Source organism: Balaenoptera borealis (genome assembly GCF_965194805.1).
Source record: "Balaenoptera borealis genome assembly, chromosome: 8".
Classification (NCBI taxonomy): Eukaryota; Metazoa; Chordata; class Mammalia; order Artiodactyla; family Balaenopteridae; genus Balaenoptera; species Balaenoptera borealis.
The window spans coordinates 30,096,341-30,120,559 of NC_138865.1; the positions used below are offsets into that span (position 1 = coordinate 30,096,341).

Genomic DNA, 24,219 nt, shown 5'->3' on the forward strand with positions numbered 1-24,219 from the left:
CTGTAGATCCATAGCTCCTGTGACCTCCCTCACCCTTCCTTCCTCTCAGGTTCGCTCTCTATGGAGCAGCTCAACACGAAGAAGATGACAGTGGCCTGAGAGCATTTCCCACGAAAACTATCTTTATTCACAATTTACATACATCACTCCAAAGGTCCTGCCCACACCCACCTCCCCCACCTCCCTAACCCCCCACAATCGCACTTCCCCTCCCCGCCCTGCTGGTCCTGCCCTCCCTCCCTTCCTCCCACATCCTCCAGGATCAGCACTGTGGTGAGGAGGAGCCCCTAGGCTCCCCTGGGGGCCGCCCTGGGGGGCTCGCCCTGGAGGGCCGGCCCGGCTGTTCCCTACTGGCTGCAGTGCTTCCTGTTCTTCTTCCTCCTCTTCCCTGTGACAAAAGTGTCACGCTTTCTCTTTCTCGGCTGTGAGGGGCGAGCCAGGCCCAGAGCCAAGGCTGGCCTCGCAGAGACCCCGTGGCCAGCCCCGGGGATGGGCAGCTTCTCAGCAGCGGCTGGGCGCCCACACAGAGCCCGCTTCCTTGACTTGGGAGCGGCTGGTGGAGCTGGGCTGGGGCCTCTTCTCTGAGGGGAGGGGTCCTGGGGAGCTCTCTGGGCCCCCCAACCTCCAGGGGAGGCCAGGCCTGAGGCAGGGGCAGGACTCTGGGACAGCCAGCAAGGCAGCAGGCTCTGCGGGGAGGCAAAGAGGAAGGCCAGGCTGGGGAGCTCCTCCTCGTCCTCACTGGACGCGTCCCTGGGCCCTCGGGCCTCCCGAACAGGAGACGCCTCTCTGAGAACAGACGCATCCCTGGGTCCCAGTAGAGGGCCAGTGTGCCTTTGACCCTGGGGAGGGGAGGGCCGTCCGGCAAGGAATGGAGAGACCTCCTGACGTCCTCGACAGGGAACAAAGACTTTGGGCCCGAACGGGCCAGTGTCTGCTCGGATGGGCCTATGAAGAGCCTCAAAATCACTCTCTGGTGGGCAGGCTTCATCACTGACCCCTCGATGGCGGTCTTGGTCGTGCCTCTGGGCACCTTGGCCGGCGTGGGACTCAGATGGACTTGAGCCCATTCCGGGTGCACTGTGGCTCGGGGCTGCCGGCCCACCCTCGTCCTCTTTCAAGGCCAGGAGTCGTTTCTGCACCAGCTGGTAGGAGGGAGGAGGACAGTGACGGCTCCACACGCACGTGTGAGAGGAGGAGCACTGGGCAGTGGGACAATGGCCCTGGGGGGGAGGAGGGGACGGGTGACCCCAGGACTAGACTCCAAATACAGACACGGTGGCATTCCTGCCATCCTCCTGCACCTTATTCCCAGCTGTGTGTCCTTCCCTCCACTCCCGGCTCCCCATCCTCTCCTTCCTATCACCCTGCACTGTACCCACCCCAGAGAGGGCCCTTCCCCATGCCAGGTCTCCGAGGTAGGGAAGGGATGGACAGAGCCATGTGGGCCTCCTGTTCTGGGGCCCTAGCTCTCGCCTGCTCACTGGGGTCCCTCCGTGCCCTGGTCTTCCTGGGTGTCCCTTGTCTCCCCTGTTCTACCTGCGATCCCTCCCTCCTCTGGCTCCCCTGGGCCACCTGGTTTCCCCTGTCCCCTGGATCACCTGGGGTCCCCCCTCCCCTGGAGTCCCCTGGCTCCCTAAGTGTCCCTCTCCCTCCCCTGGCTCACTTCTTCAGGGGTGAGTCCTTCCTCCTGCTCCAGCTCCTCAGCAAGGGCCAAGAGATCCAGCTGTGGGTCTGGGGAAAGCAATTCTGCCAGGAATCGAGGGTGAATGACTGCCTCCACCTTGGACAGAAAGAAGAGGCTGTGAGCATCCTTGGCCAGGAGTGGCCTGTGACACAAGAAGACCAGGAGGGAAAGTGAAAAGCAGAGACCCACCCCCACTCTCCTCCACAAGGCGGGGATGGTCAGCACACACACAAACACACACACACACACATACACACATGCACATACACAGTCACACACAAAAGAGCACATATACAGATGCACATAAACAGACACAAAGGCATACACACAGACACAAACATATACACACATACACCTGCGTAAACCTCCCCTAACACCAGGCTCAGGAACAAGGAGCTGAGCTTAAGTCCCATCGGCCTGAGCAGAACCCAGATCTTGGGTGCTGAGAGTTCCATGCCCTGGCATCTTGTAGACCCCAGGTTCCAAGCCCAGCCTACCATGGTGACAAAGTCTTCCTGGGAACACAGCTTGTCAATGTAGCTCAAGAGACCCGGGTCCAAGTAGGTGCTGTCCTCTTCCTGCTTCAGCTCATTTCCATCCTCTCCACATTCTGCATCTGATTCGCCAGTGGCTGAGTGGACGGGCCCCACCAGCGCCTCCATGATGTCCACATACTCCCTCACAGCCTCAGGGGGAATCTCCTTGGGCGCCTTGGGCTCCGGGGTCCGCTGGGATCTGTGTGGCTTCGGGTGCGAGGGCTGGGCCCTGGGGCCGCACATCCTGGGAGCACAGGCTGAGGCAGAGCAGGAGGAAGGGAAGGAAGGTGAGGGACTCCCGGTCCACCTCCTGACCACCGACCGCACGTTGGTGAGGGCATTGTTTGGGGGACATTGATGTGGGTGTGGGAGGGGCCAGGACCATCTGAAGCCTCATGCACAGTTGGAGAGGGGAGGTTAGGGGGTCATCTAAGAGAGTCACAAGTAAGGAAGTGGGGAACCTCCAATTTTCTAGGGGTCTCCCCTTCAAGCCCACTACTTAGGCAGACTTCGTGTGGGGTCCTTTGACAGGGAGGTGTGAGAGGAGTTACAAAACTGACCAAGTCAATACCCCGTAGTGACAAAGGGCAGCTGAGACCCCACCCCCCCAACCCCCGCCTCGGTGGCTGTTTTGGTTGAAAGACCAATGCCCCTGTCTTGAAGGAAAAGGATCCACATGGGGACGGTGGCCAACCCTAGGCCCTGTTACCTGTGCCTTCAGCTCCAGTGGGAAGCTGGGTGCCTGGCTGAAGGCGCACTTTCGGGGCTGGGGGCCCCCGAGGATCCAGCTTCGGTGGGGCTGGAGGAGGCAGGTCCTGCGCGCACTGCATCCACTGCAAATGCTGAATGTGCGTCTCCTCCTCGGCCGCAAATTCCATGAACCTGGGGGGTGACGGAGGCACAGGCCACCCTGAGAAAAAGGCCTGGGTTCTGGAGCCCAACAAAGGCAGCCAAGAATGAGGCACTGGGAGAGGATGTGCCTTGGGGCCGTCAAGGCCCTGTGAGGTGCTGTCCACAGCAGAGAGCTGCTCCTGGAAGTGATAACAAGATCTGGGACCCTTCCTGCCTCACCAGCACTGGAGGGCATTCAACAGCATAGACCCAGGTCGCTGAATTGAACCAGGTCAACGGGACACATGGCTGACCCAGGGGGCACCCTCCTCATGCCCCCCATCCCCATCCAGAACCACATGAAGGGCTGACAGCCAGAGGCTGGAACAGGCATGTGTTCCCCACAGGGGTCCTTGCCCGAATCCAGGACCCTGGGCTGGGAATGAGAGTCCTGGAAGATAAACCTGGAGACAGGGCCCAGGAGAGGCTGGACGATGTGGATGCTGAGCTTAGAGGAGAGGCCTTCCTTTCCTCTGAGAGGCACTCGTTTGTTTGGTTTTGTTTCTTAAACCAAGGGGATTACCATGGAGCAAACACTGGAAGGGCCGGAGACCCTTGGGCTGACGACAGCTGGCTTCCCCAGCTTCTTCAGGGATTCCAGGGTACCCACTTAGGCCACTTTTCATAAGGAGAGGGGGTCCCAAATCGATGTCAGTGGCCGCCAGCCATCCACCACTAAGGAAGCAGCAGGCTGGCGGGTGGAGCTCTTTCCCCGGCCCAGCCCATATGGCCGGAGTTGGACCCCTACTGGACTCACGGCTTCACCCTGCCCCGTCCTAAGACCTTTATATCAAGGCAAGGGTAGGTCAAAATCAGGGGAAGGCAGAGCTCCTGGTGGAGGAAGGACAGAAGTCTCAAACTCTCAAGGTGAGGGAGGGGTTTCTGGAGGACAGTAGGGCCCCTGGGCTGCGGGGACCCTGTGCTGGGTGACAGCCCTTGTCCTCTGTCCTCTCTGATGAGCACCCTCACGGCCAGACCCCGCCCTCACCCACTCGCCTCACCCTCCACGCAGCCCCTGGGCCCAGGACGCTGACTCACTTTTCCGCCATCTTGTAGTAGATCATCCGGTCAAGGTTGCTCAAGCGCCGCCATTCCTGCACGGCCCTCCACAGTCCCTCCTCCTGCGTCATGCTGGGCTTCAGGCGGGCCAGGGATCGAAGCACTGGGCTGTAAGCCCTCGGGGTCAGTCTCTGGGCACAGCCCAGCCCCCACCTGCCTGACCCCACCCGACAATGTGGACCACACATCACTCAACACAGCATGACTGAGCGACAGGAGGGTGAGAGGCGGGCGTCTGGGAGGGCAAAGACAAGCCTTCCCAGCCACTGCTGTCACCGCCTCACACTCACTCAAGGATGACCATCCACTCCCAGGCTAGAGCTGAGACATTTTGTCTTGGGGAGCTCTTTTCCTCTTCAAGCCTGCATTTTCATCATAAAAATCACTATCATCAATGAGGCGTGGCATGTGCCAAGCAATCTGCTAACACTTCATAGATTAGCCCAAGGAGTCTTCTGCACAGTCCTCTGAGTGAAGTGTAATTGTCCCCTTTTTACGAGGGACCGGAGGTTTAGGATGGAAATGCCTGCCAGGCTCACAACTCTAGTGGGAGAGAGCCCACGCCCTTAGGAGAGCTCTACCATCACCCTGTTCCTCGTGGAATTCTCCACAACGAAGTGGAGGCATGCATAAAGCGCTCTCCTGGGCCCCGCGCTCCTCCCCCTCCTCTGAAGTGACCTCCCCTGGCCATGTACGCTCAAGTCCTGTATGAAGGACACGGCACCACAGGACAGTGCGGCATCCACTCCTTGGCTCCTCACCTTACACCACGACCCTCTCTGACTGCAAGTCTTCAGTCCAGATTACCATGAGAATCATGGAAGAGCAAGCTGGCCAGACTCACAGGGTGGTGGGGCCAGTTGAGATAGGGCACATTTCAGTCCTGATGTCACGGACTGGTAGGCCCACCCATGTGACCGACAATGTGCCTTCTCATAGCATGGACATCGCCCTCACACCTTCCTTCCAGTATCCCTAGAAAGCTAACGTGCGAGTCCATCCCCAGTTCCTCTTTATCTAAAAGCTCCCATAAGCTCAGGACCCCCTGAGCGTTCACTCACATGAGAAAGCAGGAAAAAGCTTCTGCATCAGGACTCAGGTGAAAGTGTCTCCGGGCCAGGGGCTTGAGGTGTTGCCAACGTCGGAAGTTACTGTACACGCTTTGGGTGTTAGAGGAGCCATCCTGCGAGGCGTTGGACTGGTTGGTGGCCAGGCGGCCCTCCCTGGAAGTGCCATGTGGCCATAGCCCAGAGTTCACTGGGCGAATGATAGGGGCCAGCTGGGCAGCTGGTGGTGGAGCTTGAGGAGGAAAGCCTGGGGTCCAGCCTCCCTTGCCAGCCTGACTAACTCCAACAGCTGGAGCAGTCACAACGGTCCCCATCACAGGGGTTGCTATGAATACGGGTGCAGGACATGCAGCACTCCTGCTGAGGGCCCCTGGAGCGCTCCAGTTGAGGGGGGCCTGAGTAACGACAAAGGTCTGAGTCTGGGGGGCCCCCACTGGCCTCCCTTGTGACCTGACTTGGACAGTGAGGTTGCAAGCCCCAGGGACACTGGGGCCATGGCCACCATTAACCACCAAAGGCGTCCTGGGGAAAGCTGGCAGCAGCAGGCTGCTGCCAGGAGGGAATGCTGGGGTGATGGGACGTGGCAGGTGCTGCTGCCAGGGTGGCCGGTGCTGGGCGCCAGGAATGGGTGGAGGGAAGGGCACTGCCGTGAAAGTAGACAAGGAGGCACCGGGGTTCATGGTCACATCCGTTCCCAGCACTGGACATGCTGTTGAGGCAAAGGAAAGGAGTGAATGGAGGAGGAGAATGGGCAAGTGGGACCGAGGCTTTCTGTGGCATCAGAGTGTACATCTCCACAGGTGAGGGACACTTGGACAAGGGAAACTGTGCAGCGTGCAAATGTCTTCAAGTGATTTTCATGCCCTGACCTCCAGTTGAGAATTATTCCACTGGCGACCCCGTGCCCATCCACCAAGGTCCCTGAACCCTGTCTGCCGAGAAGAAATCGCCTCAGCAAGCACTGACTTGGAGAGCCTCCCTAAGGCACCCCCTGGCACCTAAGCCTCACAGGCTGTCTCCCAAGACCTGGAACTGGGTGGACATCCGCTCTGTGAGAAATGCCCCTCAGCCGGCGTACTAGCAGGTAGGGACCTTCTCCAAGGTAAGTTCTAGGCACCCAAAGGCCCTTTGTGGACAGGCACTGTGTAAAATATTGGGGCCCCACCTCCTCCTCAGTCCTCCTTTTCCTGATGCTCAGTAGAAATCCCCTCTTTCTTTCCTAGCCTCACAAAACAAAACAAAATGCTGGAAAATATCTCTCTAATGGAATCTTGATACAAAGCCTTAACACTGGCCCAGAATGCACCTGCATCTCAGAACAACCCACAGCAGACATGTAACATGGGCCAGGTCCTGCCACCCCCTCCCCAGTGCCCAGAGTCACTGTCATCACTCAGGAGTTCTGTTCCTAGGAGGCGGTGCGGGTTGGGGGGGTCTGAGAAGTAGGTGCGTGTCCCTTAGATTCTGTCATTTCACAGCCAGTGATGGCTGCAGAGGATTAAACAAGGGCCAAAGAATTGTCATGTTACATTGGTCGTGGGAGTACAGACCGCCTGTGGTCCTTCCCCCTCCAGCTCCCAATAATGGAAAGACAATCTAAGAAGCAGGCATAAGCCAGGTGCCATGGCGATCAAGTTGTCTGGAACACATCCTTGTTCAGGAGAACAAGGTACACACCACGGTGCACCTAATTAATTAGAACAGGTGTCATAGGACGTTTAATAATAACACAGAAGATCGTCTTCCTGCCCCTGGGCTACACTCCTTCCCCCTTTAAAAGAGGAAGCAGCCTTCACAGACAATCCACCCATAACAACCCCACTCCACATCTGTCCCCTGTCCATGAAGGAGTGACATGAAATATGAACAAACTCTTCCTCTCAAGGCAGCCTGAGAGTCCACCATGAGATATGGGACGAGATGAAGTAGGTCTGAAGTACTGCGATTCCACAAAAGCAAGAACAATTCAGAGCAACTCAGGAATCTGAGCCCTCTCTTGGCTGAAGTTACACGGTTGCCCATCCCCTGTTGAATCCCAAGCAACAGTTGCCTGAACTGAGAAGTGAGCTCTGGGCTGGGAGGAGTGGACGAGGTGTGGGCTGCGGCAGTTAGAGTAACCTCCTGCCTAGCTCTCGGAGAGGACACTTCACTGCAGGTGTGGCCACACACAGCCCCACTGAATAGTTTTCTCACCAAGACCATCTCTCCCCACGGCCCCCTTAGATACAGTATGCTCCTGTTCAAATGCCTTAGAAAGATATGGTGAGGCAAGCTTCAGGTGTCTCAGGAACACAAGACAGGTCTAGGCTTTCCTCATGACCCTCCCTGTGTCACCACCAGGACATCACACACATCCTTACACACACGTTTCAAAGTGGCTTGTCTCCCTTCTAGAAAGAATCAACCTGCCTGCTGCCATCCTTTCTCCATAGCCAGGGCAATTCCTCTTGATCCACCTCCAATGACCCCTCCTCCCCAGTGCAGTCTCAGGTTTCTTCAGGCTCCCCAGTCTCCCCAGGTGAAATGTCCTCGTGTGTCCAGGGCTCTCTTCTCCCTCTACTTCAGTCCAACTGTGTGCCCACCGTGAAGTGTCACGTGTGAACCCGAAGGATGTGAGGGATGGCAGGGTCTCTGAGAACACACCCCCAGCCTATAGGCTTACCTCCTTCTGAAGCCATCCTGCAGGCTTGGGCACGGACTACTGCTGCCTGGTAGCCTCAATGAGAAAAGTCAAGACCAGGACCCAGAGAGTGACCTGCTTCAGCAGACGCTCAGGATCCAAGTGAAGGAGGGGCAGGTTTGAATCTAAACATTCTGCAGTGAGGGAGGGGCAGAGGGCACGTGGGTCTGGGTAGGGTGGGGGTGGGGAGACATTCCACGAGGGCTCTGGCAGGTAGGCAAGAACCGGAAGTTCCTTCCACCTCACACAGTGGCAACACAATTGGCGTGTGCCTCTTTATGCAGTTTATAAACTGTTTTTTTGATTCAAGGCACCGAGGTTGGACTTGATGTTCCCTTCCTTTCACTTCTTTTTCCATCAACCTAGTTTTGTGTCCCTCAACACACTCTGCTTCCTACCTGGCTCTTGACTTACTTCAACAGAGACTAGACTTTCTGAACAAAATTCAGAACTGTTAGTCTGATAAACACTTGGGTATTTATGGCCACATGGAACTGAGTATTTGAAATTAGGATTGTCTCAGCAGATCCAGTGTCTTTGACTGCTGTATGTACATCACTCCTAAGGGAGTGGTCCTTGTGCTCCAACCAACATCCAGCAGGACCAGCCTTACTAATGATCCTTTGTGCTGGAAAGCCCCCGTCCATCAAAAAACCGTCATGCAGCCCCCATGTCCAAGACCAGAATTCACTAAATGTCTTTCTCATAGTATTCCATGGTTGTAAAAGATTTAGTTTTTTACCTTTTAAATGATTTTAGTGTAATATTTTAAGCGAGTAACACCTTCTCATGGTTCAAAATTAAATTGTGCAAAATGGAATATGCAGTGGCGAGTCCTCCTCCCACCTCTTTCCCGTGTCAACCCAATCCTCTTTCCCGGAGGAAACCAGTGTTATCTCTTTCATTAAAATCTTCCCAGAGATACGTCATGCAACTAAAAACGAAGGCAATCTGTTTTCAGTTTTTAAAATGCCTTCATTTTTTTTTCTAGTTGAAAATTCATATATGTTCCTATATATCTGAGGATATTTCCAATGATTGTCTTTGTACGGGTATCGTGGCTCCTCTGTTTCTGCACTAGATTCCTAGAACAACAATTTCTAGTCTCTTACATTTCAAAGACCTGAAAGAATAGGGTGGCTTGATCTAGTAAAGAAAAGTAACAAATGCCTAACTGAATTTGACTTTTGAATTTCACATAAACAATGAATTCATTTTTAGTACAACTTTGTCCCATGCAACATTTTGGACATAGTTTTACTGCAAATTCTTTCCCTGTTTATCTGAAATTTATGTTTAACTCGAAATCTGTATTTTATCTGGCAACACTACCAAAAAATTAGAACATACTAAGCTATTATCAGTTACTCATCCTTATGAGAAAGAGAACTTGGAGTGACGAGACTCAAGTGTGCACCTTGGCTCCAACAGAAAACACAACTGTAAACATACACAAAATCTGCAGGCTCTTTGGATGAAATGGATTTGGAAGAGCCATCATATAGCACTGAACATCTTGGCTTAGTAGGGGTAAGGACAGAAGTAAGGAACAAGAAGGCAGAAAATCTTCTTCTCTTTCCTTATGTTAAAGGGACTAAACATCCTAGAGCCCTGGTTTTTCTAGGTGTTAAAAGTCCACTACCCATGAGATGGATGTGCACCTTGACACAATGCCAAGAGTTTATCCACCAGTGTCCAATCCCCATTCAGACAAGCCCACTTGCATCTAAATCCTAGCCTGCAAGCCCTGCTTACAAGTTTGTTAATTTCCTGTCTGCATTACATACACTTGCTCTTTAGAATCTAGGCTCATCGTTGCATATGGCCCCATCTGCATGGGAATCATGGTAGCATTCCTTTTACAAAACTTGTCTGATTATTATTTTCATATTGAGAATCCATGTCAGTCAGTTTACCACTATCAAAATGATATGAAAGAGTATTCGTGGTTTGTGTTGTGAGAAGAGAGGACTGTTAGGAAACTTGTCAAGGGAGATGAAGGCTGAAAACCTCAGAGGATGGCAACCAAATCTCTTGCGAGACGAGATTCTCTCACTGCTGTAGCTGCAGTAGAACTCCAACTGATTGTGGGGTGTTGGGGAAGGAAACAGAGGTTTAGAAGGACTGTTCCACAGTGTGAAAAAGACTCCTGTTGGTGCTTAAGAAGTTCCTTGCCCCTTGTCAGGAAAAATTGACTCAGAAGAAGATGAGAAGATAAGGTGAGAATATTTCAAGCAACAGCATGGTGAACTTTATATCTAAAGAAACTCCTGTCGGGGACTGAAAAAAAAATAAACAGTTTGGGAATATCGCTCAGTACTGGAGCTTTTACAATGAAGGAAAACTCATATGATTTTCAACCAATAACTTCATACTAGAGGGATGGTGAGGCAAAATATTGTACCCAGGCACTCGAGAAAGGCAGGCTTCCTTGTTGCTTCCTCCCTTTGTTCAGTCATTCAACCAATTATTTACAAGATTCTCACTCATAATTCTGATACAGTATTTGAAGGACTCTTCTCAAGGCCACTGATACAAAAATTGCACTGTGCAAAAATTAGCCAGTCCCAATTCTGCAATCACTTTTGTAATACTTCAAAATCCTACACCCCAGAGACAGAGATAATCAAATTAGCCCAAATGTAATTTGGGAAGAGTAGTCACAGAAGGGAGTATCTAAAAGTCCTTTGGATCATGATCTCTGACTATTCCTGCACAGAGGCTGCGGGCAGGCATTGACTACTGAGAAAAAACATCTCTGGACATGCATCACAAGCCTCAGAAGACAGTTCATCTTCCACTCAATCACGAAACGTTAAAGAAATGAAGAGATACCATGTTTGTGTCTTGTGGAGTTTTCAAGTCTGTGCACTTGGAGGCGCTTAGTGCTGTTAGACGTGAGGGGTCTTCAGAGGCATCCTGTTGAGTGAGAAATGCTCTAATCTTGCAATTGACCAGAAAGAGGATCTGATGATTGAAGTTTCTTTGGGAAGTATTACAAAGTCAGGTCAGTAAGTTGATCCTGCTACTATTTTTGTTGTTGTTGTTGTTTTTAATGCCAACTGAAAGTCTGCAAGATATTACAAAAAAGGAGGGAGGGAAAGGAAAATTGTTCCCATACTACCTGCTGTGTTGAAATTGGCCCAGATTGTCCACTCTCTCTCAAAGTTATTAAAAAAAAAAAAAACCGTACAAAGGAAACACCTGTGAATCAACATTTATTGAAAAACCTCCATGTATTAAATACACTGAGAAAAAATATTCTAGTAGAGTAAATACGTTTGGAAAAACTCTAGGAATGGAGTCAGGAGACAGTATCTTAAGAGTGTTTCCCAGGTCTGAATTCTTTGCTAGAATTGTTCTTTAGCGGAAACTTCAGGCTTGCTAGGAAAAAGGACCTACTGTTTTTTGAAAGGCATAAAGAAGAACCAAGGAACTGCAGTCCAAAGGGCATGAAAGCACTTGCCCCAATTTGAGGCTACTGTGCTTAGAGTGGAGCTCTCCAGAACTCTTTGTAGCTAAGTGCATGGGTTTCAGGTGTGCAATAGAAAAATCACGAGTGCACATCTCACAAGAGCTGGTTTTAAGAAGACACCGTCACGAAGGTTCCCGGCGAGGAGCGTCGCCAGAGATGCTGCGTAGCGTGCCCGACCCTGCATTTCTCTCCTCTCCTGCAGAGACCTCCTGGAACAGATCCCCGCATGCCCCGCGCCTGCACGCCTGCGCACGCCTGCGCACGCCCACTGGGGCGGGGCTCTCAGGCACGTGGACCGCCGTCCTCCAACAGCTCCTGGCGTCTGTTGGGGCAGTTGGCTCGGCTCCAGAAGACAGGAGCGCATGCGCGAGCGCGGAGGTTGGGGCCCCAACGGCTGTCCAGCGGGGGCGGGGCCTGTCATGGCCGCCTCTGGAGTCAATTCTAGGAACCCTGAGGTAAGGGGTACGGGGACTTTTCACCCCTCAGGTGTCACCGCTCTGCGCTGGTGTTCACCCTGTGGGTTATTTGTGCCCTTGTCCGTGTAAGGAGACTCCCCACAATGTGGATTCACGCCCCCATAGAGCTCGATTCCCTTGAGGGGTTTACCCCAGGGTTATTGGCACCACTGGGGAGCCGGCTGCATGAAGGGTTCAGTGATTGCGGGGCCTACGGTGGGGGGTAAGTAGTGTGTGTGAGCTATTAAACAGGTGCCGATCTAGGCTGCGCGTTCTGAAGAGTCCAAAAGCTAGAGGGACGTTCTTGCGAGTTGAAAACCCTCATCTGATTCCAAAGGTGTAGCTCAGGTGATTGGAAAATGAGTGAAGATCGAAGGAACACACTCATGGTTTCACTAGTGTCTTCCTTCTTATCATAAAAACATCAATCAACACTTATGTCCAAACTGCATTCTTTTGTCAGTGATGGGAGCAACTTTGCTGAATGTGGTAATAAACATGTATTTGTAGTCTGATGTCAAATCATGATTGATTTGCAAGCATAGATGGGGTCTGTACATATTTAATTGGTTGGTGGGAATCTGATATGTAGTCAAAGGTGTGGGTTGGTTTTGTCTGTGGATGTTTGTGTCTGAAGGGAGGTCATGCCTGTGTTTTTGTGAGAGTGTGTAAGAGTGAGTGTTGTACTTGGAGGGTGTTGAGATGTGACGCAGGCATACTCAAGGAGTTGGTGGTTAGGTGTTTGTAATTAGGTGTTTGGGGAATATGTTTACATGTGTTTTTATCACCCATGAATTTGGGGATTTATGTGTGTCTAATGGTGGATTTGGAAGGATTATCTGCATATGCATAAGGGTAATGTCAGGAAAAGTAGTGGTGTATATTACTTTGGGTGTCCAGTCTGTTTATTTTGTATATTTGGGGAATGTAGGATGATCATTTGTGTATTCAGGGCACGTTGTATGGTTATGGGATGTTTGTGTGGGTGCATTTTCAGGAGCTGTCTATGTATATTCGGATGTGTAGAGGGCAAGTCTGTGACTATTTTCTGGGACTGGTGGATGTTGTATATGTAGGTATGTTGTGTTTGTATGATTCTGTATTCTGCAAGATGGCAGAGTTAATTCTGTGTGAGAGGTTGGGAATGTGGGGTTATGTATATGCCAGTAGTGTGGTACTGTATGTGTATTTGGAACAAAGGGCATATAGGGTGATATTATTGCATATTTGTAGTGTTCTGGGTAACTGTGGTTCTATTTGGGACTTGTGGAGAGTTATGTGTTAAATGAGTTTGTGTGTGTATTCAAGGGGCATGGCCACTTGGAGGAATATTTGCTGAGGCTGTGCATTTGTAATTTTCAGTAGGAGCCTCTTAAGCGTATGTATTTTGGGAAGTGAGTATATGTATATCTGATAAAGAGGTGGGGTTCTATGTTTCTACAGGGAAGTTGGACAATTGCATTTCTATATATTAGAAATATGTGATACGGGTATTTGTGAGTATTTGCATATGTGTGAGCTGGCTCCTAATAGCTAGGGATAATTTGATATACGGAAGTTGTTTCATAAATGGTTTGCTGGAGATACTTGCATGTATCTTACTTGTGTATTCTAATCTGTGTGTGTGTCCATCATTAGGTTCATGCATTATCAAAGTTTGTTCATAAGGTATGGAGTTGTTAGGAGTATTCAAAGTGTATTTCTTTGGAGAATGCTAGGGTGTTTATACATGTGTTTGGTAGGAGTAAGAGGTGGTCTGTCTATATATTCAGGGTGAGGGTAGAAATATATATATATAAACACCCCCCCCCACATATACAGTTTATATGTTGGGGTAGTGGTGGGAAGCTTGTATTCTGGAGAGGTAGCATAACGTATAGTGTTTGGGAGGGGATCTGTATGTTCAGGGCTTGGGAATATTTGCATGTGTGTGTCCATAGGTGTGTGAGAATTGTGTATGTATATTAGTAAGACTGCAGAGGTTGTCGGTGTTTTTCTGTTTTGAGTGTGTCTGAGCATTTGGGGTGTATAGTCATGAGTAGTTTGTGGGTGTGTGTATTTGTGATTTGTGAGTATATCAGGAGGCTTAGAGTCCTCTATGTGTCTATTTCCAAATGTAATGCCTGAAGAATTTAGTGGTGTTGCTTGTATGTGTGTTCTCAGTATTAGTGAGGTGGACTTATATGTACAGTTGACCCTTGAACAACACACGTTTGAACCACACGGGTCCACTTCTAGTGGATTTTTTTTCCAGTAAATACTACAGGACTACTACACGATCCATGGATGCAGAACCACTGCATGGAGGGTTGGCGACCTAACCCCCAAGCTGTTCAAGGGTCAGCTGTATTTGATAAGAATAGGTTATTTGTGGCTGTGTGTGTTTTTGAGTTCCTGGGGCTTCTGGGGTATGTATTCTGGGGGATGTGAGAGTTTAGTTTGTGTGTTTGGAAACCAGTAGACGGTGTAGGTTATGTGTGTATGCAGGAATCCTGGAGTATATGTATTTTAGGGCTGTGGGACTGCATATGGGTCTTTTTTGGGTTGCACATGAGACAGTTGTGTACTTGGTGAGCCTGTGTGTTTAGGTACTCAGTGTGTACATCTGGATGGCATATTGGTTGCACATGTTTGTTTTCAGGCCCATGTTGTGTGTGTATATATAGTTGTGAGAGTGGAATGTGAATATTCAGGGTGAGTAAGGTTTCGTCTGTAAAAATTTAGGTAGTAAGAGGTGGTCTGTTTGTGTATTTATTCAGGGTGAGGGTAGAAATGTACGTGTGTGTTCAGGATATATATATATATATGTATATGTACAAACACATATGTATATGTGGTATCCTTTTGGTTATATATCTGTGATGGGAGTTGAGGGTTCTACTTGGGGTGTAAGTGGATTGTGTGCACAAATTCATAGGTAAAGGTATGGGATGTGCTGGAACTTGTTCATACTATCTTGGGATAGTCAATGGTGCATATCTCTTCCCAGCTCTGTGTTCAGTGATGGCAAGTGGGTAGCTTGCGATTGGTCATGCTGGGAATATTTATACCATGTAGATAGCATAAGTGAAGTCTTTCCCACCTTTCTCGGAGAGTTTTTTAGCACTTACCAGCACACCACTGTTGTGCGTGTTTGGATGTATGTATGTATGAAGCAAGAATATTTGGGCATCGGTGGGTACGTATGGGACACCCATGTGAATTGTGAGTGGGGCATCTGGGGCTATGGGCCCCTGTATATGTGCATTGACCCTGGTAATTGTGAATCATTGCATTGCTTCTATCAGGTTGGTCTGTTCTTTAGGGCCAAAGAATCCCCATAAATGTTGTTGATTCCCAGTAGAAATCATGCAGATGGATACAGGGGTGTCTGTACCTTAGGCAGGTGGACACTCCTTCAGCATTTGGGTGGTCCTAGCATCTGGGTCCCTAGAAGGGGGGGCCTGGTGGACAGATGGTCATGCAGAGCAGAACCTTCACAGGTGTGTTGTTGGCGTGACAGGCAGCAGTCAGAAAATCACGGGGCTTCCTGGATAGGAGGTCAGATGACCAAGGGCTCTACCAGGAAAATACCCTGAGAATCAGTTGGACAGCTACAGGCGTTACTGGCTCTTCTGGGGCACAGCTGACGTGCAAGAACACCCTCCACATGGGGTCCAGAGCCACGTGTCCCTGAGCCCAACTGCCCCAGGGTGGTGGGAACTGTTGCGTTTCAGGCTGGTCAACTGTATCACTAGGTCTCAACCAACCTGTCTCCGTGGAAACCTAAGTCCTCAGGGATAGGCAGGACCTCTAGGGAGCAGTGAGCTGACAAGGACAGAGGTGAGGAGGCTTTGTCCCTGAGGGAGAGTTGGGAACTGAGACCTGGAGAGCCTGGGGAGTCCCACTTTGAGGAGATATGACTCTGATGTTCCCAAACCCTTTAGACATGTTCTCTGTTCTTTTCTGAAGGCTCATGATGCTTCCAGCAGTGGGAAGCTTATCTCAGTTTCATGTTTCTCTGATAGTATGAACTGACCCTTTTATTCACTATTCCACATCGAGCTGCAAACCCATCAGATGGAACCATGTGATCATTGTGGCCACCAGCTGACCCCACAGCCACCTTGTGCCTCCCTTGGACCCACCCAGGAATTTCTGAGCCTTCTTTATGGTGAGTCTTGTGGCCTTTTCTCCCTCATTGTGAATCCTCCTGCCAATAAAACATGCTGTGAATGTTAACAAAAGGAAACCTCAACTAGAATTGGAGTCTGGAAGGCCCGTAGAGGGAGCTCTCATGCCGTGTCACTCATCATCAATTACCCCAACAGGAAGAGGTCATTTACTGACCCCAAACAGGAAGTGCAACCACTTTACTACCCCAGCTGGAGGAGGGAAGACTTCCTTCCCGGCCAGCAACAAGAAATAGAAAATAGAAATAGCTAACAGAAAATTCCACAGTTCAGCCAATGAGAAGCCATTGTCACCTGAAGTTTCACTTTCCTCCAGTGAACTTTCATTTTTTCCCTTGATGATGACTTTCTTTCCTTGTCCCACCCTCTTTACTTTAAAAGCCTTCTGGGACTTCCCTGGTGGTCCAGGGGCTAAGACTCTGCTCCTCCAGTGCACGGGGCATGGGTTCGATCCCTGGTCAGGGAACTAAGATTTCCACATGCCATGTGGCGTGGCCAAAAAACAAAAAGCCTTCCATGTTGTGTAACCCGTTGGAGTATCTCCCTTTCTATCAGATGAGATGCTGCCTGATTCATGAATCGTTTAATAAAGCAAATTTATTCAAAATTCAAAGTAAATCTTCAAATTTACTCAGTTAAATTTTGTTTTTTAATACATTGGTGGCATTCAGAGGTGGCCACTAACAGTTGAATATGTATCCCTCCGGAAATGTTCTGTATAAAAATATGTATGTGCACTTTTCTAAAATCCACTCTTATGATTCCTCTTGCTAACAGGATGATTTTATGATTAAATGCTTATCTTTTTAAAAGGAAAAAGATAAATATATTGGTGGCAGTGATGGGATCTGAAGCAAATTTCTGATAACATTTGGGACAAGGAGAAACAGGTGTGGTGCCCACAACTCCTTTGAGTTCACTGTCTTTCTTGCCATTCCTGAAGGTTGTTGGTAAGCTCCTCTTGGTTTGAGCTCCATTCTCTTTGATTGAGTTTGTGCTCGCAGTCTAACTGGCTTTCCTTTACAGGACAGGTCAGTTTGGCTGGTAGAGGATTCTCCCTGAGGCCAAACCCCTAGCCTTTCAGAGGGAAATTCCCAGGACACAGTAACATCTCTTGGTTATTGCCAGTAAATTTTTGAGTGGTAAAGCCTAGCCCCTAATTTTGTTCCCTGGATTCCACATTGGGCACTGCTGGCAGTGTAGTCTGCACTTCCCCATCTGTTTGGCATCAGCCCTCAGTTTCCATGCTTGGAACTGTTGGTGGCGGCTATAGTTCTCCATTTTGTTAGGCATCAGTTTGCAGTCCCCATTCCTTGGGATTTGCTGGTTGGATCTTTTTCCTCAGTCCAGGGATCCCTGGGAATTGGTGGTGGTGCATACCAGGCCTTCTTTTGGCCAGGACATAGTAACATCTCTTTGTTACTGCTGATATATTAAGGCGCAGTTCTTTTGTGTGTTCTTTTGGGTTGACAAAGGCTAGCTAAGGAAATGAGATCCTTTATCACCAAAGAGTTGAGAATGCCGGCTTCTGGCACACCTGCTTATTTTATATTTGAGAACTATGGTCCTGGAGGCTGTAGATATTTAGAAAGATGGCAAAATTATACTAATATTGATCTAGAATTACAGTGGTCATCGTGGGGAATGTTCCAGTTAGACAAGATTGTTCATTTAAGGAAAACACTAGAGAGCAAGGGTTCCCAAATTGGACAGGGAGAATGAGATGCCTGCTTTAATTGGTATGTAAAAGTTTACAGAAGGTTTCAAGATTCCAAAATAGCTTCGTTTAGAGACTTAGAACAAAAAGCTAATGAAAAATTAAAGAGACAAAAGGTACCTGAAACAAAAGACCATAGGACAGATGTGACTGCAGAATTAACTCCTACTGTCCCCCCCTTTCCTTTTTCACCTGAGTACTCTTGTTTTACTCATTTTCTGTCTGAAATACTTTTCTATTCCCAAGAGAATATTTAACAATTGCCATTTAAAGTAAAACTAGCTGAGGTTGCAGGTGAGCCCCCTCAGGTGTCCTTTACCCTTTGGTCAAAGACTGAACTGAGAGCTATAGTCAAAGAATTCTCTAAACCTAGGGAGGAACCCCCAACATTTTTTGAAGAATTTAGAGTCACTGTCACGGCCTATGTCCCCAAACTGCTAGATCTTTATCCACTTGTACACATGTTGGTAGGACTGGGGGAAGCCCCAGAATGGACGCGGGAAGCAAAATGACATATCCCTAGGATGATATTCAAGATCCTCAACCTAAAAAGGCTTGCAGAATAACAACTAACCTTTTATAAGCTATTCCTAAAATCTTCCCTGCTCACACTTGGTCTATTATTAATTGGCCTAATAATGATTGGCCTGTTATTCACTCATACAAACAAAAGAGGGGTGAATCTGTGGAAGACTTTCGAGCCAGTTTGTAGGGTCTCTTTTTACAGCATTTGGGGTTGCAAGCAATAAAAAGGCCACTCAGCCTACTTTAACTGCCCTCTTTGTAAATGGATTATCTTCTGAGATTAGTGGATTGATAAAAGGGCAGAAAATAGGCTGGGAGGCTGTAGGCCTGACTGAACTCCTGACTATAGCTGAGCATTTTGAAAGGACCTTGGAGCAAGATCACAAACAGAAATCCACCAAGCTCATAGCCTTACAGTTACAACAGCTCTAAGGCAAGAGACACAAAATAACACCTAGGCCTCCCCCATTACAACCTCCTAGGGGTCCATGATCAATTCGATGACCCAAAGTTAATGTTTCATTTGTAATCAGTGAGGACACTGGACAAAAAGGTGTCCTGAAAGGTCCTATGCAAACTCTTCACAAATGCTCTCATATCTGTCTCAAAGGGACGGCCCCCCCATGACCCTCTCCCCTAGTTGGCAGAACTCCAGAGGTTCTCTGGTAAACTATTACCAGCAATTACCTTAAAGAGCCCAGAGGAAAATAGAATGAAAATTGATGAAAAACTGCCAAATTTTAGTTGATACTGGAGCTATGCTTTCTACTTTAAACCCCACTCTCATATTTTACTTTGAAATCTACATTAAACCCTAACCCTAACTGTAAACATAATTACCTAACCCTTTAACACCCTATCCCTAGCCCTAACCAGAGCTGTGCTTTCTACTCTAAATCCCACCCTCAAAGAACAACAGGTCCCTCTGAGTCAAGAGGATGTTTCCATAGTGGGAGTACCTAATAAAGTTCAGAGAGAATTTTTATCTCAACCAAGATTCCTTTTTGCTATGCAATATAGCCCCAGTTAATCTATTCGGTAGAAATCTCTTTTCTAACTTAAAAGGGTCAGTACATTTTGCCTCCAGTGGAGATCTCACCTTAAAGTTTCCTGATCAACCTGAACCTGATTATTTATGTTCCTTACAATCTGTCCTGGACATAAAAGAGGAAGTTCAGCACAAGTTCTCTAATTTGGTGGAGATGCCTGCAAATTTGGGGGCTACTTCTGACAGTGTTAACATCAGAAGAATAAAAAAATGCAAACCTATAAAGATTCAGATAGGTGTAGCTAAACCTCTCCCTAGGTTTCCTCAACAACTATTAAAGCCTGCGGTCATACAAGGTCTCACACCTATTGTAGAAGACTTAATTTCCCGGGAGATAGTCATTCCTGTACTCGTCCCTGCAGCATGCCAATCTTGTCTGGTTGGAAACCTGGCAGGATGGCGATTTGTCCAGGACTTGGGAGCTGTTAATAAAAATAGTTATTCCCTGTTTTCCTGTTGTTCCAAACCTAGCCACCCTTCTGTCACAAGTTTCAACTGACTTGGAATGGTTTACTGTTGGAGACCTTTGTTCACCTTTCTTCAGCATCCCGGAGACCCAACAGCCAATATCTATATGCCTTTACTTGGAACAATCAACAATATACCTGCACTTTTATGCCTCAAGGGTTCACTGGGACCCCTTCTTTTTTCTCCCAAGTACTTCACCAAGATTTAAGTACCCTCTAGTTCCCTGAGAAATCAACCTTTTTACCATATGGAGATAACCTCCTGCTGTACTCAGCTACTGTAAAGATTCCATAAGGCATGCATAAAAGATTCCATTTATTTCCTGCAACAGTTAGCTGAGAAAGAACACAAAGGAAAAATTACAATTATCTCTAGATACTGTTCATTACCTAGGACATAATCTAAGCACTGAAGGAATTCAGCTATCTCCAGAGAGAATTAGGCTGATACAGGAACTTCCTAGACTCACAACTAAGTGCTAGCATTGTGGATTTCTAGGTTTAGCTGGTTATTGCAAGCTCTGGGTTCCAAATTTTTCTCTGTTACCTCTTCCACTCTATGAACTTATTAAAGATTTAGTCCCTGAATCCTTTGCTTGGGAAGATAAACATAAGCAGGCTTTTATAAGGCTAAAACAAGCACTGCAAGAGCTGCCTGCCTTAGGGTTACCCAAATGATCAGGTTCAGGTTGATCCGGAAACTTTAAGGTGAGATCTCCACTGGAGGCAAAATATATTAGCCCTTTTAAGTTAGCAAAGAGATCTCTACCTAATAGATTAACTTTAGGTTATGCAGAACCTTTTACTTGATTTGTGCATGAATGGCATAATCAGGCCCCGCGGAACTATGTGAGCATGGTAGTAAACATAGGCCTTTTGCCTATTATAGCATGCAACTTGAGTCAGTTGCTTATGCCTATCTCAGTTGTCTTAAGGTTATAGCCACAACTGCAAATTTAGTGGAAGCCTTGGCAGATTTGACTCTAGAAAATGAAGTTTATTTGCAAACTCCACACATTGTCCACAGTCTTCTTAACTCTGAATTGACAATGTTTCACTGCAAGTGTCACTAGATTCACTTCCTGTGAAATCCTGCTTTCACCACCTAATCTTTATCTTAAACTTTACAACGTTCTCAATCCTGCTACACTACTACCTCTGTCTCACAAAGGTGAGGACCATGACTGCAAGGTAACAGTGTCCCATGGGAATTCCCTGGTAGGCCATTGCTTAGGACTCCGAGCTTCCACTGCAGGGAGCGTGGGTTCGATCTCTGGTCGAGGAACTAAGATCCCACAAGCCACGTGGTCCAGCCCAAAACAAAAACAAACACAAAACACAAAAACAAAACAAACAAACAGAAAACAATGTCCCATTTTGTGACACCGTGTCCTGAGTAAAGATGTTACCAAGTCCAAGCTTGCTGTGCTTGCCGCACGACAGGCCAATAAGTCGGAGATGAGGTGTTGAGGCAAGGAATATGACTTTATTCGGAAAGCCAGCAGACCGAGAAGATGGCGGACTAAAGTCTCAAAATAACCATCTTATCGGGGTTTGGATGCCAGTTTGTTTTATAGCACAGAGATGGGGAGGAGATGAGGAGGTAAAGTAAAAGGGCCATAAGTTTTGCGAATATCCCCTGGAATGGCCAGCCTCAGGGAGGGGATGTGTTAATTTCTTCTTAATTGCAGCCATCCACAGGTGGACAGAGTCCGTATGTTTCCCTGAACAAAAGCACTTTGGTTTAACATTCAGGCAGAGGAAGAGGGTTCCCCGAGGCAGGCCATTATGTACAGACAGTATCCTTTTAGTGAACAAAAGCAGCGGAAGGCAAAGGTTAAAGTCAAAGAAACAGATCCACCGTGTAGTCAGATTTGGCTCCTCCCTGTTCCAATTCCCTACTGTCAATGTCCATTCCACAGTCTTGTGGAAAAAGGGGTGACGGCCCTTCTAATTGCTTCGTCAGATGGAACTCTCCGGGAGTGTCCACCATCGGTGCCAGTGTTCCAAACGTTGTTTGTTTGTTTTTTTTTGTTCCTCTCTGGAAAGTGTCTACACCTGTAGCCTTAAAAAAATATTCTCAGCCTAAAAGTTGAGAGTTATGATCTATTTGACGGGAATTTTGAGAGCTTCAAGCCTGGGAAGCAGCATCTCAAGTTAAGGAATTTAGCAGTTTTCTATGTATGGGAAGATGCAAGAGTCTGGGCTCACTGAAATCATTCATTTGATATGTACCTCAGCTACCCGGGGCCTGTATCCTATATTCTCATATCCTGAGTTTCGTCAGGGCTCACCGGCTCACGTTGGAGGGCTGCAATCGCTAATGACTGATGTGTCAGGCAATATTCCATTTCTCAGATCCTCTCCTCTTGGTCAGGATTTTGACCAATATTTGGGAGACACTTCAGGATCAAATTTTGTCCCACGGTGCTGGGAGGCTCATCCCAGGTCAGGGGAGAATTCTTGATATGCCACTCCAGGTGCTAGTTTTTGGACTAGGCCCTATTGATAATTAAAGATCCTCTGGATCCTCTATCTAATTATGATCCAGGAGACATTTTCCCTTGTTGCTTCCTCCCATACCTAGAATCACACTATTACAATTATTTTATGTTATAAATGTGATCTATTTCCTCAAGATGTTTAGCCATAGAAGATATTGTTGGAGGCCTGGTTACATACTGGGTACTGTAAGAGACACCAATCTTATAAAATAGACAGGATATAAGTAATGCAGCTAGTAACGTTAACAAAGACACAGTGCAGCAGGGAGACACAAAGAGCAAACAATCTGGAAACAAAGAACAATGATCAGTATAACTACTTGTAATCCAATTGCAATAGCGAGCGACCAGAGGTACCATAACTGAGTTAGTGAGCCATCCGCTGTTTCAGTGTACCAGCAGTGCATACTTAGACATGCACGGCTTAATCTTTGAGACAAGCATACGCTACTGGCAGGATCAACCAGGTAGAGAGAAAAAGATAAATGTTTCAATTCTGCTTACAAGGGTAAAATTTAACAAATTACTGTAAGTCATAATTAGTTTCAGGGGAGGGTTTTGCTTACACCTGGAAAACACAGATTTAAAACAGTCATTTTTCAGATAGAAACCATACAAATTATAACCATAGTCACCAGTTTACCCAGTCATGTGCAACTAATCGTTTTTGTTAACAGCTTTATGAAGCCATCAGGTTTCCCATTAGAATTCTTCAAGATCTTACCCAGTTCACCTTTATGGTCTGAAAACCAGAAACTTGTATTTATCCGAAGGTCCCTTCTATAAATCTTCTTGAAGAGGAAGCATTTTTGCAAAGGCATCAGAGTGAAACCATAACTGTGTACAATGACGAAAGACTTAAGAAGGCACTTTTTTTTTGGGGGGGGGGTGTAATTCAGATTTTATTGCTTATTATGTCATTCCATACAACTTTAGGTAAACACGTTGAGAAAATATACTGGGAGTATTAAACAGATGATGGCAATATTGATGAAAATGTTCAAGTGTTTTACATAAGGTAGTTAAGAGGCACCGCTGCCACCATCATCCCCCCCCCCCGAAATTTGTACATTTCGTGTAAAAAGAGTAAAAATAGTTCATTGGCATTTAACTAGCATTATTCCTTGTAATCTATGAACCACTATATGCCTGAATAATTTCAGAATCTTCAGAGCAAAACAAAGCATTTTCTTCCACTAGCAGACATAGCAGTTTCAGTTTCTTTAAAAAACAAGCAAATAAATCAGCACAACAAAATCTATACACACAACCCCAAAACAAAAAAGTTGGCATATTCCAGTGGTCCGGAATTTTGACGTTTCTATCGCATTAATTCAAGAAATAAAATGTGATTCAGCATTTTAAAATGAGACAAGCTTCTTCACCATAGTTATACTTACTTTATAATAGAAACGATTTAACTGAAGCCAATGTTAACCCAGCAAAAACCATGGCTATAACTCAAACTGCTCTTTTGATAAAGAAACTTCTTTAAAAGTTAACTATTCTTTAAAAACTCAGACCCGAGCTGCACAGATGTAATTGAGGAACCAACAACTGACTCTTCCAGAAACCACAGCAGCAGTTCTAAGTGTTTTTGAAGCTGGGGAGTATATACAGAATCACTGTAAACGGCACATACGCATCAGTAACTTCCTGCTAAAACAGCATTTGAAAGACTTCTATGTCTATTTTTACAAAGATGAGTGGGCTGAGACATACATTTGGCTACTTGAAAAGAAACAAAGAGAAGGGACGTTTAAATCTGATTACGATGCAGTTGACAAAGTAACGTGGTTACTGCGGTGACATGCAACACTTTCCGATAATAAAGAGAATTCTGACTGGTAACATTTTACCAGGACATACCAAATTTTAGGAACTCCATATAATCTGTAGAATACCTGTATCATTTGGCATACAATGTAACCTAAGAAGA

The 24,219-nt window shown here is 47.5% G+C and overlaps 1 protein-coding gene across 1 annotated transcript; it reads right to left on the reverse strand.

Annotated features, from left to right (window-relative positions):
- Window positions 1–347: 347 nt before the first annotated feature.
- Window positions 348–7,915, reverse strand: LOC309633817 (NUT family member 2F-like; the record flags this gene model as incomplete). The annotated part of the gene is made up of 7 exons (XM_082403062.1): window positions 348–1,142; window positions 1,664–1,780; window positions 2,182–2,562; window positions 2,970–3,102; window positions 4,150–4,278; window positions 5,232–5,946; window positions 7,900–7,915. The coding sequence occupies 7 exons, from the start codon at window positions 7,913–7,915 to the stop codon at window positions 348–350; spliced, it is 2,286 nt and encodes a 761-aa protein (XP_082259188.1).
- Between the last annotated feature and the right edge of the window lie 16,304 nt (window positions 7,916–24,219).